The following is a 10,757-nucleotide window of genomic DNA, read 5'->3' as shown; positions in this document are numbered from 1 at the left end:
ATTAATATCATCAGTATGAAAGGCACAAGTAGTTTGAGATACCTTTAACTCAGTAGCTTCAGAACTGCTTTCAACACTTGCCATATCAGCATTTGCCATCAAGGCATAATTCTCCTCACTTTCAGAATCTGAGGTGTTTGTCCAGCTTTTCTTCTTTGTGACAAGAGCCTTGCCTTTGTCACTCTTCACTTTCTTGCAATCAGGAGATATGTGGCCTTTCTCACCACAATTGTAACATTTGGCATTTGTATAATCTCCTCTGTCAGACTTTCCTCCTTTGCCTTCAGTTTTTCTGAAATTCTTCTGGAAAACTTCTTTCCCTTCCTGAACTTCCTGTATGCAATCTTCGTGATTCCTTTCACCATAAGAGCACACAGCTTCATCATCTCTTCATCAACATCCGTCTCAGGCAGGCTTTCAGTTTCTGAGTCATCATCACTATCATAACTTGATGACTCAGTATCAGACTTTGTGAAGAGAGCTTTACCCTTGCCTTTCCTTGAGGTAGCTGCCTTGGGAGATTCTTCTTCAGCCTTAAGAGCAATTGTCCTTGACTTTCCTCCTTTCATCTTGCTTCTTTGTTCCATCTCAAGTTCATGAGTATTGAGCATCCCATAAATTTCATCAAGAGTCGTTTCATCAAGATTATAGTTGTCTCTTATAGTTGTTGCCTTCAAATCCCAGCTTTTAGGAAGAGTTAACAGGAATTTAAGGTTTGAATCTTCAAGATCATACTCCTTATCAACCAGTGACAAATCATTCAAGAGCTTGACAAATCTGTCATATAAATCAGTCAATGACTCATTTGGCTTTGAGTCAAAGTGTTCATACTCTTGAGTGAGTATTGTCTTCCTGTTCTTCTTGATCGAATCAGTTCCCTGACATCTTGTTTCCATGGCATCCCATATCTCCTTTGCAGTCTTGCAGTTAATTACCTTATTTGACATTACATTATCAATGGCACTATGCAGTAAGTGTCGTACCTTCGCATCCTTAGCAATTGAAGCGATATCTTCAGCAGTGTAATCACTCTTCTCCTTTGGTATAGACTTTGCTGCTTCACCTGCAACTGCAACAGCGAGCTTTGTTGGATTGTGAGGTCCTTCCTTGATTCTGTCAAGATATTCTGGATCTGTAGCTTCCAGAAACATAGTCATCCTCACCTTCCATATGGGATATTCAGACGATTTCAATATGGGAACTCTAATAGTCTCATATCGATTATGGATTTGTGTCTTTGGTGGTTCTTCAGTTTTGGTGGGCTTGGTTGGAGTTTCTGCTTCAGACATGATTGTTTTTGGATCTTAAACTGTTTGTGTGTTAACAGATAGGCTCTGATACCACTTGTTAGGTCACACACACTGTAGAGGGGGGTGAATACAGTGTATAGCACAATCAAATCGAATTCTAATAACACAAGTAACAGAAAATAGACTTTATTCAAAGCAATAAACTCTGTTACAGTATGGAACTGTCCTCTCTCAGTGATGAACAAATATCACGAGAGCTGCTAGGATTATAATTAATAATATTCTCGATAACGATAACACTTATAGTGTAAACCCTATGTCTGTGTTTATATACTACACAGTTACAAGATAATCACTAATTGATATGGAATATAATTCTGCTTCCGAAAATATATCAATCATATATCTTTTCTTCCAAGTATTATATTCTTCATAGAATTCCTTCTTCATGCATATCTCTTCTTATGTTTGTCTTGATCTTCTTTTCCTTTCAATCAGCCGCCTTCCTTATCTGAACGTTTCCTTTAAGTCCTGATATTATCTTCTGATAAATATCTCCTGAATCTTAAGTACTGATAACTTAAGTTCTGACTTCAGCATAAGTGCTGATTTCAGTTAAGTACTGATTTGTCTTGTTTAAGTAAGATCTGAAAACTAAACATAAATCATATTAGACATGACATTATCAAATATATCTAACACATGGCATTAGACTTGTAATTATATATGTTTAAGTAGATATGGTCAACCTGATTAACTAACATGCTAAAAACAATGGTCATAGTGTTCCCACCGAGAGAATAGTAATTGGATTAACAAGAATATAAACAATTTAATAAATGGATATAGAATGTTTACTAATCGTAATTATAAATTTTATATTTAGATCGCGGGACGGGATTTTAGAGAATCTTTTGCGAATTTTGTTAATATTAGAATTTGCGATTTTGAGGTACGGATTTTGTCCCCTTTTTATTCAGCGCTACTCCTCTTAGCATTTGGATATATCTGGTTCACTCATTTCTGTATTCTGCTCGTTCCATTAAATATTTGATCTGACTGTTTTGACTTCCAAGAATTATTTTAAAATTGATTTGGAAAATTATAAATATCTGTTTATGCGATTTTTAAATTTTGCAGGAATATTTTTATTTGAACCCTTAGAGATATTGGGTATACCGAGTTAACCAGCTGTAGGGGTACTACAGCCATGTCATTGCGGCACCAGTGACATGACACTTCCGTGACAGTGTAATTGGTCACGGCGTATCCTTCTGTTAGCTCTTGGGAGGAGCTTTTGCGCATTTGATATTTGTTCAGGATACGTGGATGCACCCAGAGTTTGATTTGTGATTTGATTTATGGTGATGTTGTATATGTCGTACACGTTATCCATTCTGTTGCACGCATTAGGTACCCTATGATGTGTGTATTTATATCTGTTCTGATCTCGGTATGAAATATCCTAGCCCTTGTTGCTTCAGCCTTACTTATTTTTAAAATTGTTGTATTATTATAAATTGCTGATTATTTATATCTGATCTCTTGTTTTATAAATTGTAATTTCAAATCCGCACTGGGCATTTGGCTCATGCCGTATTCTTTTTCTGGCAGGTGCTTAGGGGGATCTGGAACTGTGTGATGGAGAGCTTCCCTTTATTTCGTTATTAGGATTTCAGACTTCTATCATTATTTAGACTTAATTTCTTATTAGAGATTTCAGCATTTATATTATTGGTTTAGACATTTCGGAGATTAAATATTATTTTGGAGATTTTAGACTGTTAAATTATTGTTAGAAATATATTAGTGCTCTGTTTGCAGGTTTTTGGATTTTAAGTAATATCTCCCTTCTAAATTTAAGAAGGGGGTGTTACACGATCACTCAACAATGAACATTAACTGAAAGCGGTCGGGAATGAGTACTTATCCCTTACGGGAATCGAACCTGTGTCTTCGACATGAAAAGACAGTGTTCTAACCATTGGACGAAAGGGACCAAAAAGCCATTCTCTCAGCTCCGAGAATAGAAGTGGTTCGTTTTGTTTCTATACGCAATTAAAGATCTCATGAATATCACATCATATATTATTTCATCTTAATGTCAAATATCGATGAATATAACATACAATAATAACATCACACCTAAAAACTACTCCTTATATATACAAAGAAATATATCATTTATCCAGTAAATAATAATATGAATATACAATTATAAAGTTAGTTTATATTTAAAGTTGAGTCAATTTAGTCGATAAAAAGTTATTCAGGTGGCTGAGGTATTGTGCCCGCTGAAAGTTAAGATGATAAGTTTCATGCATTATTTGAGGATAACTAAAAAGATACATGATTGAAAAAGCGTTATTGAAAATGTTAAAATTGTGAAGAGCGGAATTGGGAAAAACAGAGAAGAGAGAAGTAGGTGAAGAATGAGTAAAATATTAAGAACACACGTGTATGCATCTGCCTACCTACACCCGAGGAAAATGATAAGAACACAAAACCCTTGAGTTATTAAACAGCGTTGCCTAACTAACACGTGTAAGTTTACGTTATCCTACACTAAGCGCACACACGACACCATCATCGGCAGCAGATATACATACATTAGGATATGATAGGATAGGATGATATAAATAAGTCAAAATGTGACAATTATAAATACAGTATATATTATATATATATATATATATGTAGAGTTAATAATTTGGGGGTGATCAGAATCAGATCACAAAACAATGGCGATGACGAAAATTGGCAGGTCCAGTGGGACCAGTCGTTTCTTCAATATTTGTCGTTGGACGACGTCGTTGGCTAACACCACCACCACCACCACCCGAGATGAAACTAAAATTCTGCACACAACTACTACTAGTACTAGTAGTAAAGGAGGAGGAGGAACCACCAAATCAATGAATTTATTTACAGCTATAAATCAAGCCCTTCACATTGCTTTGGATTCTCATCCTCGGTATCTTTCTCTTTATTACACTATTTTCATTTCTTATGATTTCTGCTACTTTTATATCATATCTATGTTTTTCATTTTTTGTTCCTTCTGTTTCGTTTTTAGTTTATGGGGGTGTATTTAGGTAGAATATGAGTACAAGTAGGGAAGAAGCATTTGTTCTTTTAATTTGGCTCTGGTTTAGATCTGCTGGAAACAAATGGAGGGCGGACTCCGTATTTATGAAAATTATCCCACATAGCATCTGACAGATTTTTATTTCATTTTCAACTAATTTTATCTGTTCCAACTAAATGGAGCATTAGGATCAAACATGATCTAGTGAGAATCCGTCCTTAGTTTTCCTGCTGCTTGTGTTGATGGGTTCTTCTAAATAATATTGATATCTATTTGCCTTTCCGGGGGAAAGTAAGGCTAGGTGAAGTTTTTCCTAGTTTGTTTACCAATCACTATAGATGACGTCTGTACGAGGCGGTGTCAAAATTTGAGGAACATATATGTTGATAAGCTAAAGATTTCTCTTCTAACTTGCTATATGTGGATTGCTATATATTCTACATGCTTCGGGATCTTGTTTATACAATCAAACGGAGTAGGTGCTCTACATACTGCTATTTTGTTAAAATTCCTAGTAAGCCCTTGGTTACCTGTAAAGCTTAGACTTCATTGACATTAGAAAGACTAGGGAAATTACCAAAATATGAAGACTATACATGTTCCTTTTTTTATATTTTAGGTATGTTTTTCCTTTGCCGTGTTAATCTATATCCTAATTATCTTTACTAAAATACTCGAACTTTGTAGTACTTATGTATTCGGGGAAGATGTGGGCTTTGGAGGGGTCTTTCGCTGCACAACTGGCCTAGCTGATCGTTTTGGTAAGCAGAGGGTTTTCAACACCCCTCTCTGTGAACAGGTATCTACTTAGAACATGCTGAATTACAAAATATGAACACGCACAAACACTTTTTCAAATGCATTGAAAATTTTGGGCATTTTCTGGTTGATATTTGTTTTAAAATGGCTGAGAAATTAGAAAATTGGGTAGTATCTAATATTGATGTGAAATGACACTCTTTTCTGCTTTCCTTTTTAAAAAAAAAAATACAAAGTGGCCATTCCTCAGTAAATATCCCTTACTAAGTTTCTAGTACCATTGAAGCCATTTATTCCAGTTGAAGTTTTCACTTGTTCTGTCACCCATATTTTTTTAGTTCTAGGGTCTTTTATTTTCAGTGTTTTCAAAAAAAACATACTGTATATTCTGTTTTTATGTCCTCTCTTGCATGAATCCACAAACACAGCTTTCATCTTTCTGCCATTTATCCTAGTTAGTCATGTATTCTAGCTATACTTGTGTTGTTTCTTTTTGAATATTTTCATGTACCACCAGTTGCTTAGGCATTCAGTCTACAGTCTTCACATTTATAATAAAATATTTCTAGTTTCTATTTTGCCAGTCCTTTTGGCTTGTTTGATGCTTTATCACTAAAATAAGAATGATAACACAAGCTATATATGTTATATATGATTTTTGTCCCTTCTTTATTTTAATCTTTACAGGGAATTGTAGGATTTGGCATTGGTCTGGCAGCAATGGTGAGCTTCTTACTAATTCAGTTTAGATTTTTAACAATCTTAATGAATTTATATCCAAACCACTTAATTGTACTTCCCTCTATTTACGTGTTTGAGTAAAATATATACAATTGCACATTGCAGGGGAACCGAGCAATAGCAGAGATTCAGTTTGCAGATTATATATATCCTGCTTTTGATCAGGTACATGCCTCTTTTATAATTTTTTTCTCCCATCACGTGCATGTTGTTTTGACTGATTCTCCTTGTAGATTGTAAATGAAGCTGCTAAGTTCAGATATCGCAGTGGTAATCAGTTTAACTGCGGAGGTAAGCTTATGCACGACCGATAGATAAACTTAGCCCTCTTTTCTTGTTCCCTACATATTCAATTATATTCTCGAGCTTTTAACATGGTTTTGCAGGTTTAACTATAAGAGCACCTTATGGAGCAGTTGGCCATGGTGGGCACTATCATTCACAGTCCCCGGAAGCTTTTTTCTGTCATGTTCCCGGTATCAAGGTACTTGTATCTGCTTTGGGTTTGATTGCATCGGACTCTCTGTATTCTTGTACACCTTCAGTAGAATTAAATTACCATGACTCCCTTGGATGTGGAATGCTGCTAAAAAAACATATATAAAGATAAATTAATTTGAGTTGAAACAAAATGCGTGCTATCCAGTTTGATCAATAGCTAGAACCAGTGCCCACCTACTCATGCCACTGATTTGTATGAGAAATAGTGACAAGTACCTTAGGACATCTTTAGTTTGTATTGTACCTGTTTCAACTGAGTCCAATCCCATGTCCTTGCATTGGCGTCCTATTCTGGATCCATGTTTAGAAAACCTAAAATATTCAAATTGTGGGATAGTTCACATTGATCTTCATGGTAACATATATATTCTACAACGTGGTTAAGCTTGTTTATAAATCACATTACGAACTTGTCTGTACATTACATTACAGGCCCAAGACTGAATTGATCCATTTCCTTTTCAAAATTATTAAAACCTATCAGATTAAGACTTGCTCATTGGTTAGGGATGTACCTGTGCATGTGTGCTAGAACCCTAGATATTATGGCTTCTTCTAATTATTATTTTTTTTAGGTTGTCATCCCTCGAAGTCCAAGGGAAGCAAAAGGATTGTTATTGTCATGCATTCGTGATCCAAATCCTGTTGTCTTTTTTGAGCCAAAGGTGTTAGATTCTTCTAGTTGGATTCTTAGTAAGACCAGGAAACTTCAACAATCAATTTAAAATATTTCTATTGGATTTATAGTGGCTTTACCGTTTGGCGGTGGAAGAGGTTCCAGAGGATGACTACATGTTGCCTCTCTCACAGGCAGAGGTATAATAAATTTACTCCAGCTAGTGCTTTTTTAACTCTTTTTCTTTTGGCAATTTGTGGTCCTTGTGTTTGTTCGACTGGTAGTAGCTTATAGTCATTGCTCGGTAGTAGCTTCTGGCTTGTCAGTTAGCTACCTTGTGCGGTGTATGCCCCCATCCTTTGTTTCTGTAAAATTCTATTTAGCAAAAAATAAAAGTGAATAGATAAATAACACAAGCACTGTTACATTACATATTAGCTGTACTTCAACCATATAGGTCATGTTTTCTAAATAGTCACGCTTAAAAGCTTTGCTTGGATAAGCCTATGAAGATTGGAATTTAACTATTATGCATGATAGTCTTAAAATGTTTTCTGCAGTACAATATTATATGAAATCTTATTAGTCACCTAGTTAGGAGATAATGCATTCATGTCATGTAATGATAGAGAAGGTAAAGTTTATTCAGTATTTCATTTCCAGAAGTCTTGACACAGAACAAGCTTCAGATAATTTCTAATATGACACCTGCTTTTAGTAGCAATATCTGTAATAGCAGTAATCTATAATCTCACACATTACCACTTTCTCACACACCCAATGAATAAAAGGAAAGAAAAAAATCACGTGCCAATACAATTTTTTCAGTACTGTAGAATTTTGAACACGCGGAAAACTTTCTGGGTAAAGCATGTAAACACTTGGATATTGCTCATCTATGTAGCATGTTATCAGTAGATACTCCAATTTGCAACTTCAAACGTTCAGCTTAAATATGTTCTCATTCTTGCTATCTTAGTTTGGCACCAAAGTTTGTTGATTTAAATATTGGGTAATTATATTTAGGTGATTCGTGAAGGTAGTGACATAACACTTGTTGGGTGGGGAGCTCAGCTAGCCGTTATGGAACAAGCTTGCGCGGATGCTCAAAAGGTTATTGCAAAATTTAGCATCATTGTTTTGACAATATCCTCTCTAAACCCTGATGTGTTTTGAAACAATTATTTGAATTTTATCTATTTATTATAACTCTTGTAAAGCTAATTTGATGTTTCTAGTACCAACATGTCCCCAGAATTTTGCAAAGAAGCATTCTTTGGGAAATTCTTATCATTTAATCATTTAGTGACTTGAATGATTTTATACATGTCAACCATTTTATCTTCGTTCCTAAACTTCCATATACCTTACCATATCTGTATTTAGTATGCATTTCTGTTTTCCTAAATCTGCTGCATTTACATGATGTATACACCCCCATGGCCTTTCCATTTTGTCCTGTTTTGCACCAGAGTTTTGGTTATATATACTCATGTAATTATGTTTATTAGACTTGATGTAACCATATATTTATATAAAGCTTGAAAGTTGCAGGATGGAATAAGTTGTGAGTTGATAGACCTAAAAACTCTTATACCTTGGGACAAAGAAACTGTTGAAGCCTCTGTTAAGAAAACTGGACGACTTCTGGTAATTATTGTAGTGACATTAACATGACTTCTAAAACAAAGAGTTCTGGTACTGATATTTTATTTTCACAATGTAGATTAGTCATGAAGCTCCAGTGACGGGTGGATTTGCTGCCGAAATATCTGCATCTCTTGTTGAACGTTGTTTCTTGAGGGTAATTAACTTTTTTCATTTTAAAATTGTCAACAAGTACTTCGAAGCCATTGTATACACCACCAAGTACTGTGTTAAGTGCAATGCTTAATGTTAGAATATTAATATAAGATCTGGAAAGGATCTTCCTCTAACACCTTAAGGGTTTAGACGGGCTGGTTACTTAACATGATATCAGAGTTCTGACGGAGACTTAAGTGCGACTCAAAAATGTGCATCCATGATCCAGTCTTCAAATATTGCTATTTTAGCACCAAAAAGTACATTTTAATGTTAAATAGCACCATGTCTCCAATGTATTGTTTTAAATCATGTTTCAAATTTAACTAACTTCCAACTAATTTACATTTTTTATCTGACTTTTAATTACTCCACACTTTCAAGATCACTTATCTATTTACGTCTACGTTTCAACTTTTTGAGATGGTGGCAAATGGAGCACAACGCCTATGTTTTGTTCTATATATAGGACAAACTATAGTAGCACAATGTTTAACCCATCATTGGATTGATAAATTTTATCTTTTGGTGCTATAATTTAGATATAGTACCAAGTTTAGCACACCATTGGACATGCTATAAGATCCTGGAAAGGGCCATATTCCTTAAGATTTTAGATGGACCGATTACTTAACACTTTATCATCTAATATTTTGGACCATGCATGTAAGAAGGAAAGTTAAATCATTGAGTTTGCCCTTGCAGCATGGTTAACCTCCAAATTGCCACCTCACCATACATATACCTTATCAATTTACATTTGTTTAGACACCAGTTGATATCTTTTTACCTACACCATACTTGTTACTTGTAGAACAAAATGTTGTTTCCATATCATTATAAATTATATTCAAATTTTGCATTTATACAATCTCAAATGGCATTGCAGTTGGAAGCTCCAATAGCCAGAGTATGTGGCTTGGACACTCCGTTTCCTCTTGTTTTTGAACCATTTTATATGCCCACCAAGAACAAGGTAATGATTTCTACATGTACCATGGTGCAACTTCAGTTTAACTCTTAACTAACAGTGTCATGCACATGTTCACTATTGAATGCAGATTCTCGACGCAATTAAAGCCACAGTGAACTACTAATGAGCAAAGAACCATCAAGCTTCTTCAAAATTAGCTTTAAACTTGCATTTAAGTGTTAAGACAGCATAAACAGAGCCTCATCTTCTCTGACAGGAAATGCTCAATATTGCTCAATCTTATGGCTACAATTTTTCTATGACATCCCCAATTCAAGATGCATTTTAGTACAAGTAGTTAAATACAATTAATTGTTTAAAGGTTTATACCCACAGACAGAAGGTTCTAGATTGCAATGACACAATGGCGAAGTAATTTGCTATCACAGATGATGATTTTTTTTTTGCCGTCAAGATCACAGATAATGATTAAAAGAGTAGGGGTTGTAAGATATTTTTGGAGTTCGAAAGTGTAGATGCCTCTTAATCAAAATTATAATTTCTTATTTACCAAAAATAGATAAAATTATAAATCGTAAAATAATGAGTGGGAAATAAAAAATCATTAAAAATTGTGGAGTAAAATCTTAAACTATTTCACGGTGCAATAGTGTGTATACAGAGTTGGGACTCCTAAATTTTAATACCCTATTGTATCGCCCAATATTCTTTTGCTAAATAAGTACAGCTGGCTGGGTCCAATATTCTTTTGCTAAATAAGTACAGCTGGCAATTCGTGTTTTGTGTCATAAATGTTCAACCCACACTCCAACTGTTAAGGATTCGTTTCGTGTTTGTATACCTTCATTTCGAGCACATTTCGTGTCGAGTAAGTTTCGTGTCGTGTTTCGTGTAATTTAAAATTGGTAATTAAAATATATATATATATATATTAAGTTTTTATTAGTCGAGTGTTAAGTTAATAAGTTATAAAGACTTAAGTGTATTTAATTTTTATGGAAATTAAATTTGAATCTATTTTATGTATATATTATATGTAAAATATTATTATAAGATATATGTATT

General features: G+C 34.5%; 1 protein-coding gene across 1 annotated transcript; it reads left to right on the top strand.

The window, feature by feature from the left end:
- The first annotated feature begins 3,818 nt into the window (after positions 1-3,818).
- LOC141683563 (2-oxoisovalerate dehydrogenase subunit beta 1, mitochondrial) lies at positions 3,819-10,119 on the top strand. The gene is made up of 13 exons (XM_074488309.1): positions 3,819-4,224; positions 5,026-5,137; positions 5,785-5,820; positions 5,944-6,003; positions 6,072-6,129; positions 6,225-6,322; positions 6,915-7,004; positions 7,087-7,155; positions 7,982-8,068; positions 8,510-8,605; positions 8,682-8,759; positions 9,648-9,734; positions 9,820-10,119. The coding sequence occupies exons 1-13, from the start codon at positions 3,992-3,994 to the stop codon at positions 9,853-9,855; spliced, it is 1,140 nt and encodes a 379-aa protein (XP_074344410.1). The 5' UTR covers positions 3,819-3,991; the 3' UTR covers positions 9,856-10,119.
- The last annotated feature ends 638 nt before the right edge of the window (positions 10,120-10,757 follow it).

Source organism: Apium graveolens, chromosome 9 (assembly GCF_009905375.1).
Source record: "Apium graveolens cultivar Ventura chromosome 9, ASM990537v1, whole genome shotgun sequence".
NCBI lineage: Eukaryota > Viridiplantae > Streptophyta > Magnoliopsida > Apiales > Apiaceae > Apium > Apium graveolens.
The sequence above is the reverse complement of the archived record's forward strand: the minus strand, read 5'-3'. Positions and strand labels throughout refer to the sequence as shown.